The sequence below is a fragment of the Hemibagrus wyckioides genome, linkage group LG11 (assembly GCF_019097595.1).
Source record: "Hemibagrus wyckioides isolate EC202008001 linkage group LG11, SWU_Hwy_1.0, whole genome shotgun sequence".
NCBI classification, from domain to species: Eukaryota; Metazoa; Chordata; class Actinopteri; order Siluriformes; family Bagridae; genus Hemibagrus; species Hemibagrus wyckioides.
The window spans coordinates 15,282,669-15,299,391 of NC_080720.1; the positions used below are offsets into that span (position 1 = coordinate 15,282,669).

The following is a 16,723-nucleotide window of genomic DNA, read 5'->3' on the forward strand; positions in this document are numbered from 1 at the left end:
AAAGAGTTGACTGTGGTTGAAATCGAAACCTTTAATGGACATGTCACTAAACAAAAGAAGTGTTTGCTGAGTCATATCTATTTTTGTGTGTATTTATATAGATTATGGTGTGTGTATGTGTGTACATATGGGCAATCATTTATAATCCACAAAATTTGAATTCTCGTCCTCTATTAAAGGCAAGTCAACTGTTTAGGGTTGGAACCGGAATAAATATGACCTTTCATTCTTTTGTTGTGTCGCAATTCATGACATTTAAGACACAAAAGGATAATCCATGGGATTGATTGTCATGACCTTTTTTGTTCTTATATTGCCCTGCACGTATTTACTCCATCCACATGCAGTCTCTGGTATTGGACATGCAATCAAAACGCCTAGCTTATGTGGGGTTTTGTTCCATACTAATGACCGTCAGCTTCAGAAGCACTCATCAGCAGTAATCATAACACAGGCATGCTACATATTATACATCAGCCCATTCATATTATTTACAAAAATAATCTCAAACATGTTTTAGGAGCACATAAACACAGTTTCTTTATGTGTCATTGATTAAGGTGCACCATATTTGCACAAATTGGTGTAAATTGAAAATAACAGGCTACAACTCACAGGGCTCACATCACCTTTTGTGATGGTGAAAAATCACACCCGTAGAGAATTCTGTCTCCTGTATGTATTTTGGGAGGTGATAACTCTACAGTAATGCCAAAAGGTTGACAGTGAGAGTTATGGATAGTCCATATTGCACCTTCCTTGGCCTCGGCACAAAGTCGAGCTTAATTAATGTACCATTAAATATTCATCTGTGCTGAAAAATGAATGCAGAGGAATCTGTGGATGGGGCAAAGCAGAGCAGTTTTAGTTCTGCTGGCCCACAATTAAGCACAGGGAAACAAGCAAGCTGTTGCTCTGGTGCTATTAAACCTGCTGCTGACACTTTTATTGCCCGTGTCCACTGCGCTGAGTGGAGAGCACGAGACTGGGGGCTTGTTTGTCAACATAAGCAATGAAATCAATGGCATCACTCTGGCACCAGGCTCTTACCCTCGCTCTTTCTCACACATACACACACTTGCACTCTAATTCTGTTTAATCAGTTATATGGATTTGCAAGCTGAAAAAAATCAAACAGCGCTTCAGATATAACAATATGTATAGGTTTTCTGTTCATGTAAACTAAGGTATTTTTTCAATTTTTCTCATTTTATACTTATACTGTATATACTTATATAATATATACATGTGCAATTATTATTTTCCATACAGTGAAATCTGTGTGCCATGCCCTCATTTGCCATGAGGAAGTGAGGTGCCATGAGAAAGTGAGATGAGGTCCTGTAAAAGTCATGTATCACTCTGGGGTATGAGGGAAAATGGAGGTGAGATTATCCATCAGGATCACGTTCGTAACACAGGATTTGCTCAGACTGTTCCTGCCAGCTTGTTTGATGTCACAGACCATTAATGTAGAAACATAGTGTGTATGAAATATGTTGATGGACTTAGAGATGGACTGAAATTTTAATATTTAAAGGTTGATAACATGAATTTATATATGCAAACAAGATGAATTGAAATATCAAAGATCTGAAATATATAAAAATAAAAATTTAGATATATAAATCTCTAGACAATTACAGGATGACCCTGTGCTTATCACAGACATTTCCAGTCTATAACTATGCGCTGTTAATAAAACAACTAATGTTAATGTTGTTGGCAAAAGAACAAGCACCGAATACTACATGTGTCTGGTGAAATAAGGACTCTTTCAGCTCCTCCTCACTTCCTTAGACTGTGTCTAGAAAACTGTCTGAGAGACAAACACTTGAGAAAAGTATGAGACTGAGTGTTGAAAAAAACACCTCAAAGCACTCACAACAAAAATGCCATCTTGTTAGCATACCAAGCACCACCTTTAAGTATAAAAGAATATTCTTCATCTTGAACTGTGATTATAGACACTTCATCAGCTACCAAAAGTAGCCATGTGTAAAAAAAACACAGTTTAACACTTCAGCAGACATAAATGTAATAGTAAGGACCATGCATTTTATCTCTACTACCTCTGTCAATAATTCCCGATATTATACTGTCTTGAAAGCAATTGTCTAACACTAAGATTTGCTGATTGCCTTTAAAATGGATCAGCCTTTTAAGCTAATTGCAAAGTGATGCATGTCCCTAAGTGTGCAACTCACTGGCTAGCACTTGACATGAGTGTGCACTGATAATTACACTTGACCGTCATTTTCAGTACACATAAAATAATTACAGTTGTCCCACATTATATACTTGTAGTAAAAGTATTACTACAGCAAGAGGAATATTTTGTTGCATCTTCCACATGTAATAAAAACTATTATCTAATACTGCATTGTAAAACATATACTTTATTATGCACGATCACAGAACTGTGGGAATGTCAGATGTCTACTCCATTTTGAACTCACTGTCAAGAGATCATAAAAATGAACAGTTTAAAAGCATTAGTGGGTTAAGTGAATGTACTGTCTGATAATAGCAAACTCATCTCCTTTGGTGGAGCATGTGCTATATACACCCCTGGAGCTCCATTAGATTGATTCCAGAGGCCGCTCAGGGATACTCTGGCGCATTACTTTGAATTCATCAGCATGCCATTTTGCAATTAGCTTGATGTGGAAAATGATATGATGACACTTACTTAGAACACACAGAAGAGTAAAGGATATTGACTATTCTACACCACTTCTATATAATTCAAATGAGACCACTGTCACTTTGCCCTACTCCAATGTCATAGCGGTTATTACACCATCATTGCGAGCCACAGTCACGTGGATTATTTTCCCAGTATTATTGGTTAAACAATGATATTGCCTACTGGGCCTAAATCAGGCTAAATCCAAAATTCTCAGCTTCTTGTGACCCATATATTCTTACCTAATTCCCCTATGTGCAAACACTTGATACTGCTCACCAGATAATTAGCAAGCTGTTGATAAACTGGATTTGGGCTCTAGGTGCTAGAAGAACTTGAAACAGTGTAGCATTTGGGTTCTGAACTGGAGTTAAGAATCCCTGGGCTAAATAAATATCAGACTGAAAAAAAAACAGGCTGCAGCACATCAGTTTACTAAACCTGCTGTTTGAGATCATGGAACAAATTGAGTCCACATAAACAAGTCCACACCAGCACATACCTTTGCTGCTAGAGAAGAGTTGGGTTTCTCCAAGAGATCCCAAAGTTTCTTGCGCTTCTCTGTGCAGCATGTGTTGTCAAACTCCTCACCCTCACGTTCACGCATGGTCTCAGCTTCACGTTTCAGCTCCTCATTCATCTGCTCCTTCTTCTGGTGATAGCGTGCTTGGCAGCATGACTCCAAGTAGATCTCATCAATACCCCAGAAGTCAAGCTCCTGACTGAACGAGAGTGCACACATCTCCTCCATCATGTGCAGCTTACCCGTGCGGTAGAAGTTTAGAATAGACGTGAATGCACCTGGGTGTCTGTCAAAGAAATATTCATTCTCCTCCAGGCTATAGTCATCACATACCTCCATGATAGCCTCATGTGTGTTGCAGTCCCGCAGCTTGCCAAGGCGTGTGCGCGGCAGCCGATCTAGTGTCCTCCACAGCACCTCATGCAGGAGACCACCAACGTTCAGGCGCACGCGACGTGAGCTGGCTTTGCTCCGGATGATCTCCACCGGCTCAGGCGGCACAGTGGAGGTAGAGTGTGACCCGGTCTTAATCATTTCCTATCTCCTTAACGAGCCCTCCTTATAGAGTAACAGTTGGAAGTGTCTGAGAGAACTACCGCCTTAATCTGCTTCTCTTCTCCTTCATTCTTCCAGCTGCAAAAAAGGAGGGATGTGAAACTGACTTAAACCCAGAACTGAACGTGAAGAACAAGGAAACAGCTCGCAGGCCATGCTCGTTATCCGCTAATGAGAACGTCTGGCTCGATGATAATCCGCCTCTGTGTGGACTGCAGTGAACTTGCCTTCGAAACGATCGCTGTCCAGTGCTGAAACCAGAGAAACCGTTTTATTCTTGGCAACGTGTCTCCACTTTTCTGCTAATAGACCAGTTTCTAAAAACGAGCCTAAACGTGAACTGTAGACGCTCTTTAAAGCGTTACTGTGTTCCAGCTTGACATTTGAAGGTGTTCCTCTGTCTTACTCATCTCCCCTAAAGCGATCATGGCCCTATACTGGCTCAGATAAGCAGGTTATGTTTATAATTCACCAGAGATTAACCACTCGGCGATTTGGAAACGAAAAGCTGCTCGCTGGTTTGGAAAACTAGGCAAACAATTTACAAAACGATTATTTATAAGATCGTTTGGAGACAAACAGTGAAAAAGTTTAGAAGATGAAAAAGAATTCAAGCGCAATCACTAATATGAACAGAATTTGTTTAATAGTGCAGAGAAAATCGCTTCTGCTTAAAGTTCTCAAATATGTTTAAAAGATAATTTGGGGTCTAAAATAGCCATAAAGTGTGTACATATATATGTGTAACATCCCAGAAACAACAGATATTAGACCAAGCATTATCTTACATGTGTTTGGAAACAAAGTGTTCGTTTATCTTTTCGTATGCTGAAATGAGTACAAATATATAAAACGAGTAGAACTATATCGCCTACATAGCCATGCTATAATAATAATAATAATAATAATAATAATAATAATAATAATAAAGGAAATGTTGTTGTGAGATGTGAGCATGCCAGACAAGGCGACTCACTGGGACAGATTGAAGGCGGCAGCGGAAAAGCTTCAGTCCGTCGTCAGGCAGGAGAAGGAGGCTGTGCTCTCTCTCTGTCTCTCAGCTATTCCTTTGCTTTTTCCTTGGTTTCCGGAGCATCGCCTCTTCCACGGCATGCTCGAGCACACAAACTGCTGCCTCTGACTCGGTGCTCCATTCGCACTTGATTCTCATAAACGCGGATCATCAACAAGTAGTTTGCGCTACAAAACCCGTTCGCGCGTGCTCTTTTCCCACCTGCTAATCAACACTGTGCGCGCATGACGGCAGCAGCTTCCGCTCCGTTACATCTGCAGAGGGGCGGAGGGCTACAGCAATACAAAACACACACCCTCTCCCCACTCTCACTCTCTTTCTCCGTCTGTCTTTCACTGCTCCTCTCTTCTTCTTCCTCCTCTTCTTCTTCTTCTTCTCCCCTCCCTTCTTTTTTTCCTCTCCCTCTGGCTGTCCCCCCCACACCACTGGGACGCAAGTAGGAATTTTGGGTTCCTTGATAAATTAGTATATAGGGTAGATATTGCTCTGGACAATTTTCCTCTCTGTGGACTGTGTTTGTTCTGTAGGATCCATTTGGGCCCCTGTATTCTCCGGATCCTAAGAATAAACCCTCACCTTCCCACCATTAGGTGTGGAATAGGGAGCCTATTGTGATTTGAAAATGAAATCAGTTACAATATAATAGATAGATCCAGCAGCAATAGAGACAGTAACACAAAGACAGGTTGTAAATTGCACACTGTATATACCTTCAAATAGTCAGTATACACAGGGTAATGTGATAACTGACCAGAAGTTACTAGTGCAATATGTACAATTTCTATAATAAAGGTACCAAACTACACTTCTTGTTTTTGTCACTGGGGTGAAATCATCAAGGGTACTTCATATTTATCTTAATACCTTCAGAAACAATATAACATACCTAACTGAACCGTAGATGACTAGTGATGCATTTTTAAACCAGGTAAATGATATATACTATAGTTAAAAAGATGTATTTGTGGAACAACCCTAGCAAAAAGGAAAAGCACAATTTGGTATTTTTTATTTCTGAGAAAGCTAATGATAAAAATCAAACCAACCATGTGTAAATTCAGAGCGCCCAAAATCTCTGCTGTTACCCCTACACACACCCACACACACACACACACACACAATTAGCGCAGCATGGCTTCTTGTTTTTGAATGTGTTAAAATGTATGTGAAACTTTTTAATTGGGACACCTCCTTCCTAGATAATATTACATTCTGTATTCAAGTCATTTAGCTGATGTTCTTTTTTTATTCAAAGTGAATTAAGACAGGTTATAACTGAGCACTTGAGGATTAACAAACATGACAAACATATGAAAAACTGTCACCTTTTATTAGTTTATGGCAACCTGGAGTCTGAAACATGAGTATAAGTCAGGATGAACAAAATGAGAAATGAATACAAAGGCAGTATTCAGTTTTAGTCATGCTTAAGAATGTATGAAGAATGCATAATTTTGAAGAAACATTTTGGTTTCAGTCAAAACTCTTTAATAAAGTTTATATAATTCAAGAAGCATCATGACAAGGGTCTAACCAGTCTAACTAGGGAATCCTCATGTTCTTATTTAGTGCAGCTTTAGGATTAGTGCCTACAAGGGCACAGTGACAGACTGTAGTGAGGCGGTACAGGTATTAGAACCATCAGCTCTGTGATCAGCCTGTAATCAAACATTTATGCTGCATGTATGGTCAGAACCAGACACTATAGTTATGAATATATAACTATATATAACCGAGCCATAGAGAAGGTTCCACATTATTTGAAATTCTATAAATGAGTGAATCATTTTGTTAAATAATTTCACATTTGTAGATCCTTCAAACTCAAATAATAAGATACAAAGTCTTCAAATATATACAAAATTATGTACAGTCATATGTAAAAAAAATATCAAAACAATGTTTAATAAATATGTATAGATAAGCTGGGTAATTGGTCCAGGTGGATTGTTATAGGAAAATAGGGTGCCCTCTGCGCTTGTATCGGATTTGAAGCTCCTTGTTAGGCTGTAGCATTCCAAAACCATAGCGACTGACATCTGCTTCAGGTACCTGAGCTTCAGGGTCATGCAGCTCAATGTCCAGATGGAGGAGAACCAGAAACACAAACCTGAAAAGACAGAATGACATTCATAAGGTAAGGGATTCAGCACTGGGCAGGTTTTCATGGTCATGTCTTTAAAAAGTTTTACTCAAGTGCAAACTTGGAAGTACAAGCCTTAGGGACATGGACATGTTTGCCTACAGTGGGAATGTTGCATAACTCTTTAAATGGCCTTTGCATGTGAAACAGCTGGACTGGCCTCTTTATAACATCTTTCCCCCATCCTGTGTGTGTACGTGTGTGTGTAAACCTTAATCTCTGTAGCCCTTTGTGTTTAGGTGCAGTAGGTGAGCTAAAGGGTGTTTGCCTTCCTTTGGGGAATGCATTTTGTCTCAGAGGATACAGGATACTTACTGTCTGATGGACTGAATAGCAAATGGCTTTCCCACGCACACATTGGTCCCTGCTCCCCAAGGCATGGTGTAATACTTAAGCCTCCTCCCACCTTTAAAGAAGTCTTTTTTTACTGTTCCATCTGCATTTAGAAACCTGTCATACTTGAATGTCTGTAAAGAAAATAGCAGAGACACAGGTAAGTGAAATGATTTGCACACAGACAAATGGTCTCTCTTGCTAATCTGTGACAGATCAGCATTTGACAGAATGTTCCACGTTAAATCAATCAGAACTGCAGTCAGCTACCCACGGCATTGTCATTACATTTGACATCAGGTGAGATTTTCCGAACTGATAGCTTTGTTAGGGTAATAGTCGCCATGACGCAGACATGTAACAAGGCTTTTCCGCCAATTAGCTTCTTTCTATTATCACTGCACCTTAATCCTGTGGCTGACACATGTCCTGGGTTAAACCTTTCCAACGGGTAATCCATGGTAAGTGTAAAGTCTGAAGTCTGAGTGTGTGGTTTGTGTGTGTGTGTGTGTGTGAGAGAGAGAAAGGACAATGTCTTTTCTTTATGTAAACTCACAATAGGGTGTTTAAATTACACTGAGAAACAGCTGAAAGTGCTCATTTACTAACTGCTTAAAATTATGAGTGCAGTCTTCAGTAATTCTAAAGCACAAAGTGATGATAACAGTATCTATTCATGTAGTCACTTTTAATGAAGGGGTTGGTGCAGTGCTGTTTGAATGTAATAGTGTTACTGATACAGTTAGATTTGTGATCCGCAGCATGAGAATTATTGTGTGTTTATATATTTGACTCTGTGTGTACCTCAGGTTCAAGATGTATTTCTGGGTCCATCTGTGGGCTTATGAAAGGAAACAGACAAACACGGTCACCCTTCCTAAGATCGTATTCTTGTCCATCTGCCATGCGCAGTGTCTTGTCCTGCAGGACCTCCCGAGTGATGAAAGGGGCAGCAGTCAAGCGGAGAGTCTCCTCCAGCGCACTGTCTAAATTAACATTTTTAAAAAGCAATTATAAATTAAATACAACCTTAAAACAACAATGAATTGTAATCAATTCCCTTCTGAGATACACCATATTCTTTCACAAAGAGATAAACCCAGACAGACACACACACACATACACACACACACACTCTGAAGGTACACTTGTTGAGTGGACTATTTTCTAGTGTTTGCCTGGTGCAACCTTTGGTCTTACATGAGTCAGACCTTGAAGACGTTTTTGCACTGTTCTTTTCTGAGCAGGCTAAATCTGTACCTCAGGTTAATCTCCTGGAGACACATTAGAGCTGTGTAGTGTGGGCGATATGACGGTGCGCTATCGTCATTGTTAGAACAGCGTCACATTTCTTTTTGTATCACAACTTCCTCCTTGCAGTAATTTTAGAAACTGAGTGCAGAAAATCAGCAGAAAGAGGATACCATGGTAGGGAATGCTAGACTAATCACATGTTAAGAACCACCACAGTTGTGATTTGTGTTCTTTAATAATAAAAGATTTAAGATGCAATAAGATACGTATGTTCTTTATTTGAATCTCCACTCAGCACAGACCAACAAACACTAGCCCTATTTTTCTAATTACTACTATGAGGCTTACCAAACACAGGTGTCTGCTCCTGGGGGTTGAGGGTGTTGGTTCCAGGCACCGTGACATTTCTAAATTCCTTTCTCACTGCCCTCATGGCCTCTGCGTGGGTCAGCAGGAAAGCCAGGAGCCAAAATGCAGCAGGGCCCACATTACCCTAAAGCACGAAAACAAAATGCAACATTACAGCTCCTTCTTCCCCTGAGTTTTTCACTAGGTAACTATCACTAACACTTTCTTTCATTACTTCATTTTGGCCTTCCTTCTCTTCAGCTAGTGGAACACTGAGGTGTATGGGTATATTACATAAGACCGAAGACAATTTGAATCACTCTTTGTATTAACAGTGGAAGCTAACAGCTGATAAGCACAGTATGCCGTATATTAGCTAGTGCAATAAGTGGAGCCAAGAAAAGAACGTGTCCTCGGACAATGGGGATGATCTACAGTAGTGTTCAAATCTGGTTAGCCTCACAGCACCAATGTCAAAGTGCTTACTATAAAAGGAGGTCCACTGAGAGCAAATGAAGGAGAGAATGTTAAAATTATGGAACATAACTATGGCCAGCACATTTTTTACTCGTACATGGATGAATGGATCTGAGAATAAAATAAAGCTGACTTTAAAAGGCTGATTTAGTACAAAATATTAACTAAAAAAACAACAAACATTTATCTTTAAACAAAACGTCATTTTAATCATGCAGTATAACCAGTAGAGGAATAATAAATACATTTCATGCATTTATGAATTTTTGGTTGTAGGTGTGGAATAAATGAGAAAAACCCCCAATAAAGGATAGCTTTTAAATGAAGAGAATGGCTAAAGTAAGATAAACACAGCGGTACATTAACACAAACATTGATGTAATTCAATCACCTGCATGAGCAGACGGACATAACACTTGAATTCAACTAGAGGAAAATAAAGAAATATTGTTCAACACTGCTCTCCTCTGGCTAGTTGGCCAACCTGTCAGACTCTCTCCTGTTCAGATTTATGTAGCTCATTTCTACCACACTCTCACCCTGAGAAATATTGAGAAAGACAGGATGAATCTGTGTAGTTCCCACTGGACATATAACTACACAGATTTGTCCCATCTTTCTTGATTTCTCTGAGAGAGAGTGGAAGAAATGAGCTATATAAATCTTTATATCTATACCTGAGAAAAGAAGACTGACAGGGAAGAACAAATAATAGTGAAAGGGATAATATCGACTTGGTGTTTAAAGTTCTTGACAAATCTGAGTTTCATTTGTCAAAGCCATTCCTACTGCCTCTTGCTCTTGGTGATTTGCTGACTCTAGTCATACAAGTGGAATTCTAACACTTTATTATTTCTGCTCCATTTGCGCCATTCGTCCTGCAATACACTCGTAGTCTCGTCGTCATTTCTGCATGGGTCATTCTAGGTGTGGTGTGTGATTGATGAAGTTTCCTTAATCATTTCTGAGGCCTGTCAACCTCTGACAGCTTTACTGACATTAGGTTGGCTTATATTGCAGTGCTTTCTTACAAATACAAGTGCAATAAGAAGAATGGCCCACAGCATTCATGAAAACAAAAGGCTTACTCAAATCAGAAGGTCTGTACAAATGCTTAAAATAACTCAGGCATCACCTGGGCTATATTTACACAGTGTAATTATAGTTCAGACTTAATAATAAACACTGCAAAATATGTGACCTGGCGGATAATGTTCACTCTGCAGTTTGTGTGTGTGTGTTGGAACCAGGGTGTGTTCCACCCTGTTAGTAATTATGAATTAATTAGTTTATTTTGATTAGATAGCCAATCACAATGCAACTAATAATATTCTTAAGCTTGAAGCTAACTAAATATACAAAAGATATCAGGCACACTGTGGGTCAACGGTGAAGCAATGCTCACTTTTCTGTGAGTTGTAAATATCGAGCTCATATGTGGTTAGATTTAGGGTTAAGATTTTGTTCAGGGTTTCTCACTGACCTGTGTGGCCCAGAGCTGTAGCAGCATGGCCTTTCTCTGTGTCTCCTCATCAGCACCCTCTGCCTGTAAGTGACGTCTGTAACTCTGCATCCATAAACTGGAGTCTTGCCTCAATCCAGCCTGTGCCAGTAAATCCCACAACTTCTGCTTCACCATGCCTGCGGTCTGCTTTTCCCCTGAAGAGAAAAAGAATGTGTGAGAGTGAGAGAAAGACTAGAGTGAGACTTGAGTAAGAAAGTTAAGTGGTTAATGCCATCTGTGGAACAAAGCAAGCGCAGAAGTGTGAGAGAGTTATAAACAACTGATTCATAGTTTGGATAGGAAACAGCAGCTTGAGGCGCCTATTGTAAGGCACACACTGTGACCAAACCAAAAGCAGCAACAAACTCTGTGTTTATGTCTTGAGCTAGTAATGAAACACAAAACTACCTCCTGACTTGTTCCTTTAGCTGTGTCAGCCCTGTCTCATTCACTCTGTCATCATGACTTGACGACAGTGAATGAGATAGGGATGACACAGAAGACATTGTGTCATATACTAATGGTGTGACATCTGGTTAGGTTACAGAGACTTACAGAAAACAGACTGTTATGTAATTGAGTGGGTGGGCATGTTTTAGGTTACAAAATGTTTGGGTGGACTGAATTGTCTCTTTATAATAGAGTCAAGCTCAGACACGACTGTAATGACACAGCCAAGATTTTAACCAGATAGTTTCAGTATGACAGGAAAAGGAAACAGGGAGCAAAATGTAGACAGGCGAGGCCAAGTGGTGACTTTTAAGGCCGTGGGCTACTGATCAGAAACTTGTCCAAAAGTTCAAATCCCAGCACGGCCAAGCTGCCAATGCTGGGTCCAGGTGCAAAGCCCTTAATCATAACTGCTTAGTTATAACTTGACTCAGAATAAAAGCATCAGTCATTTCAATAAACATAATTGTCCTGAGATCATTGTGAGTTTATAACTGCAGGGAAAATCTATCTAACTTAGCTTTACTTTATAGGGTGTTACTGCTGGTGTCATTTAACAGTGTATGTTCTGTAACGAATTTATGTAGATGCCATGGAAACAAAACAAAAAACAACTATATTTGATGACATCATCCCAGGAGTCTGTAGAACTTGGTGGCACTCCTTAGAATTGACATGACTCTTTTCCATGCTTAGAAATTGGTGTATTCATCATGTAATATTTATCATGCATCATACAAGGTTGCCATGCAAGCATTAGAAAACAATCTTTGTTGTGCATTTAACAATGATAAAACTATCCACCAGAAAACCTTTAAATTAATACATTAAACATGATATGCTATTAAACCATATTCCTGCTAACAAACAGTATAAAGGTATTGAAGGATAACGAAAGGAATAGAGTTTAACTTACCGGACTTTAGAGTGTTGCGAGCCATCTTCATCAAGAGACTATCAAATCTGTGGTATTCTGTATATACATTGGCGGCATCAGCGGAATTGTTGTTCTGTTCTCCACCAAACAGTGTGAGATATCCAGCCCTAAATAAATAAATAAAAACAGGAAATGACAAATCTCAAAAACTGACTATAGTGACCTCCATGTCCTATGAAAATCATATATGGTTCCTTAAAGGCATAGTAATATGTAATAGCAAAACACTATCACAGGGTTCAGTACAAGACAAACAGAAGAGATGTTTAGTGTTCTTTAATTAGTTAGTCTATTTCCCTCTAAGAATGTAGTCTTTGGGTTCGGATGGCTTCACTGTTTGTTCTTCTGTCTTGCAGTTTACTTTAAATTAGCATACATTTTACATGTGTTTTTGACACAGACATTAACATCACAACTAAATAAACTAACAAAAAAATCTAACAGGCTTCACAATGGGGAGTATTGCAAAACACTTCTAAGATCTCTCCTTTCCACTCTGACGTCTTGTTTCTTTTACAACTCATCCCACATTCGTCATGTCCCCTGTTTACAAACAGTATAATGTGGAAAAAATCTGTGTATATAAACTGTTTATTGGAGGTAGCTTTATGTCTTCCGCTTTGGCTACTTTAGTATTAACTACTAGCATGGGATATACCTAAACATCAGGCTGTAGCAGAAGTGGAAGAGCCCGTCTTCTTTCCAGTCAGACTGGTTTAGGGCCTTTGACTCCAACGTTAGCAGTGTTTGAAGGTGGTTCTCCATGACGTTATTCATGCATAACAGGCTCTCGCCCTGGAAATGCCTGCAGACAGCAAAGTGATAAAGATGTGAGGAATGTGCACAAAGAAATCTGAAACATAAAAACCCCTAAGCTCACGTATCCTGATTTGTATCTTTAGTCTCTGTCATAGAGGAATCAGACTGTTTTTCTGTAACTCTGAGAAGGAAAACATACCTGATATGACATGTTAGGAAATCACATAGTGCGTTATAAGATGCTGTGAACACCTACAATGTCCAACGCCCAATGTTCCAAAACATTATCTGATGTTTGCATGTGATGAAGATTTGCATGGGGGGCAGCTAGGAGAAAACGAATGGTGAAAGCACTCTGAAAGACCACACCTTCAGTGCATGCGTAAAAATACCACAACAAAGGGAGAGTCCCAAACCAATTATATAATACACTCGTAAAAGCAATAAGGAATTCCTTCAGTAGGTAACTAGCTCATTATTAAGTAGTCTTATATTTAAAATTGTAACCTTGCCTGTGTGAACATAAAGTCTGTATTCACGTGTATATAATGCCTACAACGTGGTATACATTAACTAAGTGTTAAATACCAGCGCCAATATATGTTGCAGTCACAAGTCCTAGAGAAATGTGCATCAAGACATCCTATAAGCTCATGCTGATGGATTTAGCTGCGAATTCAACACAGGGGTAGTTTTTACCCATAAAAAACAACCAAAAGTTTTGTTTTCATTTACACCCTATGATATTCTTATTCAAGCTTACAGATCTTTTATTGTTGCCATATACATCAGTTTTTATTTATGTTAGCCATCATTTTTATCATTTAATCTATGTGGCCAAGGTCTATGGTAATGTTACAGAGTCTGTGTAATTTATTACCATGTAAACGTTTAGATGAGTGATTCCTGACAGAGTTATTGTACAAACAAGTTTAATGTAACCTAGTCGCTCAGCTTACAAGCAGCAAATGTAGGTGTTTAGGGCTGGAAAAACATCCCTCCAATTGTCTGGTTGTTGTACCAACTCCAGATATAAATCATTTACCAATAAGGCAAAAAAAGCATTGGATTGTGCATCTTGGTTTAAGTCCATCATGTCTTGGGTGTGATTTAAACACTACACACTAGCAAACAAATATTACGCAATGCCCTCAATTACACAAGATTAAACCATCATGCTTTCATGAACACATTTCTGGCTGGGACAAACTGAGAGGAAAAGTACTGTGTAAGTTTCAAACAAAGAAGGAATGTAGGAATGAGAATAAGGGAGAAGGGTACATAGAAAGAGAAGTATAATGTTAAATTGGCCTGTTGTTACACAGACCTTAAATACATAAGAAGTTTTCATGTCATATGGAGATGAAAATAAAGGGTTTTTTTCCCATCTGAATCTTATAACAAATGAGAAATACCTATAGCTCTGCATTGTTTATTGTTTAATGAAATGGATTACATTCATGTAAGAGAAGTGTATTTTAAGAGCATATTAAAAAAAAAATTATAGTCTATACAATGGTGTCAGCCTTACCATAAATGTGTTCTTAAATAAATTGGAGAAATAATTTTAAGTGCTCATACCTATAAAAGTCCAAAGACTGTCACTCAAGGGAAGTGAAAATCCTTACTGAAATCCTGAATTAGAAATGCCAAGGAAGTACTATTGTGTAATAAACTATAACAGACAGTGACGTTCTAATATGGAAATGGTTATTGTAAATGAGGCATTAGTTGAAGCAAATCGCATGTGTAAGGGAAAGAACAATATGCAGTTATTCTGAACAGTGACTATTGCTGTACCTTTTCATTATGGCCTTCTCTGTGTCAGGTTTGTAATTTGGGAGCCTCAGATTAAAAATCCGGTCCATCAGCACCTGAGCATAGCTGGAAAAGTCTAGAGATATTGTGTCATGAAGTACAGAGTCATAGGAATTGGGATCCAGTAAGATGGTAACGTAACGTCCAGCCACCCGAACCTGGAAAATCATAGTAACATACAATGAAATTGAGAGAAAATTGTCTGCAGTTATATCAAACATGCAGCATTTAGTTGTATATTAAAAATGTAAAAAATATTAAAAATGGTGCTAAATAGGCAAATTAGGCAGAATACATGCTTAGAGTTTTGGGCATTACCGTAAATATGTCTCCATGCTTCTGTTTCATTCTTGTTAAAAATTTGGCAGCATCCTTTCCAAAATTCAGCGCATGTCCCAACCATGGGATAACTCCTTTGTCCAGAGGTGGTTCTCTTTTGGAACTGAAATCAGAACCAATTTTAATGTGAGGTTGGCAAATCAGGGTTTTTTCCCCCCCATTAAGTAAAAAAAAAAAAAAAAAAAACTTTAACAGTAACAGCAGGGAAATATGATTCATACACCACGTACTAATAAGATCTCTGTCAGACGTGAACACAGATGTTTCTCATCCCATGTCTGTTTGCTTTTGACTGCTATGATGGTATCAATCCCTAAGATGACTAGTTATTATTTTGAGGCTTATATTGCTCCTTAATGGCAGCAGGATATTTAACCTGATGTAGTTTACTGAAATAAAACAACAGATATAAGATATATAGGGGGTGTGCATCAGTGTAATATAATAGCTTTCCCTGAAAGCAGAAAACAGATGCTTTCTTTTATTCCCACATAACTGACAAATTCATTTAGGTGTATGAACCACATTCAATCTGGGAGGGAGGTTTAATTCACTTGTGATTATTTCTATTTGAGGTCATTTGAAAACATATTGATAAATACTCTGCATTTCACAAACGGGAAAATATTTCTGATAACAAATCATTTGTATTTATTTATTTATATATATTAGTTATTAATTAATTTATTTATTGTAAAAAAAAAAAAGAAGAAGTAATTATCCCTAGACACACTGTAGTTCTTTTTATACAATATAACTAAATAACTTTATAAACAACAAGGGAAGAAGAAGAAAAAAAAAAGCTTTAGCACACTCACCGCGTACGATTAGAAAGGAAATAAAAGAACAGGATCCCGTTGAGTAGCAGAAGGATTGTCCAAATCATGACGGTCTCTCGATTAATTCCTTAACATGCACGAATGAATAAGAGTTATAACCACTACTGGTAACGTGCGCAGATTTATAAGGCTGAGCTCAGGACCGGAAGATGTGTCACTCTCTGTTTTCGTTTCTTTAGCGCACGTGATAAAAGTCATTCATGATGGAGGTGTGCGCGCGTGTGTGAAGGCGTGTTCATATTTGGCAAGAATCGCTTGATTACTGACGTACATTTAAATGAACATAGCATTCAGGGTACCAGAAACAATAAAAGTTGTAAGAATGTTTAATCAGTGGTTTAACCTGCGTATTTAAGACGCGTAAAACAGGTCTGTTCCAGGTGAGAGTGTGAATTGTTAACATTGTGCAGAGTGAATTCAGGTTTATTGAGAGATCACTGGTTTGATAAGGGGTGGCTGCCTCACAGCAAGAAGGTCCTGGGTTCTCCTCTGGTTTACTCCGGTTTCCTCCCACAGTCCAAAAACATGTACATTAGGTTGATTGGTAATTCTAAATTGCCCATAGGAGTGTGTGTGTGTGTGGTTGTCTGTCTATATGTGGCCCTGTGATGGACTGGCGACCTGTCCAGGGTGTACGCCTGCCTTTGTGTGCTGGGATAGGCTCCAGCAGACCCCTGTGACCCTAATTAGGAATAAAGCGGGTATAGAAAATGGATGGATGG

General features: G+C 38.8%; 2 protein-coding genes across 3 annotated transcripts in view; both read right to left on the reverse strand.

Annotated features, from left to right (window-relative positions):
- LOC131361124 (potassium voltage-gated channel subfamily B member 1-like) overlaps positions 1-5,094 on the reverse strand; it is a 36,369-nt gene extending 31,275 nt beyond the window's left edge. The window contains exons 1-2 of one of the 2 annotated variants that reach the window (XM_058402045.1): positions 4,744-5,094; positions 3,192-3,845 (exon numbers count right to left, since the gene is read on the reverse strand). In XM_058402045.1, the coding sequence (XP_058258028.1) occupies positions 3,192-3,746 (555 nt within the window). In that variant the 5' untranslated portion in view covers positions 3,747-3,845; positions 4,744-5,094. Of the gene's footprint in view, positions 1-3,191; positions 4,019-4,743 lie in introns of both variants that reach the window. The other variant, XM_058402044.1, reaches the window with a different exon arrangement.
- Positions 5,095-6,111: 1,017 nt separating this feature from the next.
- On the reverse strand, positions 6,112-16,139 carry LOC131361724 (prostacyclin synthase-like). The gene is made up of 10 exons (XM_058403248.1): positions 15,981-16,139; positions 15,142-15,265; positions 14,806-14,981; positions 12,905-13,051; positions 12,226-12,353; positions 10,839-11,014; positions 8,879-9,023; positions 8,081-8,262; positions 7,259-7,410; positions 6,112-6,910 (listed from the first exon to the last, which is right to left on the reverse strand). The coding sequence occupies exons 1-10, from the start codon at positions 16,046-16,048 to the stop codon at positions 6,751-6,753; spliced, it is 1,458 nt and encodes a 485-aa protein (XP_058259231.1). The 5' UTR covers positions 16,049-16,139; the 3' UTR covers positions 6,112-6,750.
- Positions 16,140-16,723: the final 584 nt, after the last annotated feature.

Bases quoted from the DNA above. Each gene is read 5' to 3' on its own strand.
- LOC131361724 (XM_058403248.1), bottom strand. From the start codon at position 16,048: ATGATTTGGACAATCCTTCTGCTACTCAACGGGATCCTGTTCTTTTAT. The intron at 13,052-14,805 runs GTACAGCAATAG...TGCTGTCTGCAG, and splicing joins GAGAAGGCCATAATGAAAAG to GCATTTCCAGGGCGAGAGCC. The intron at 8,263-8,878 runs GTAAGCCTCATA...ATGTTAATTTAG, and splicing joins GGAGCAGACACCTGTGTTTG to ACAGTGCGCTGGAGGAGACT.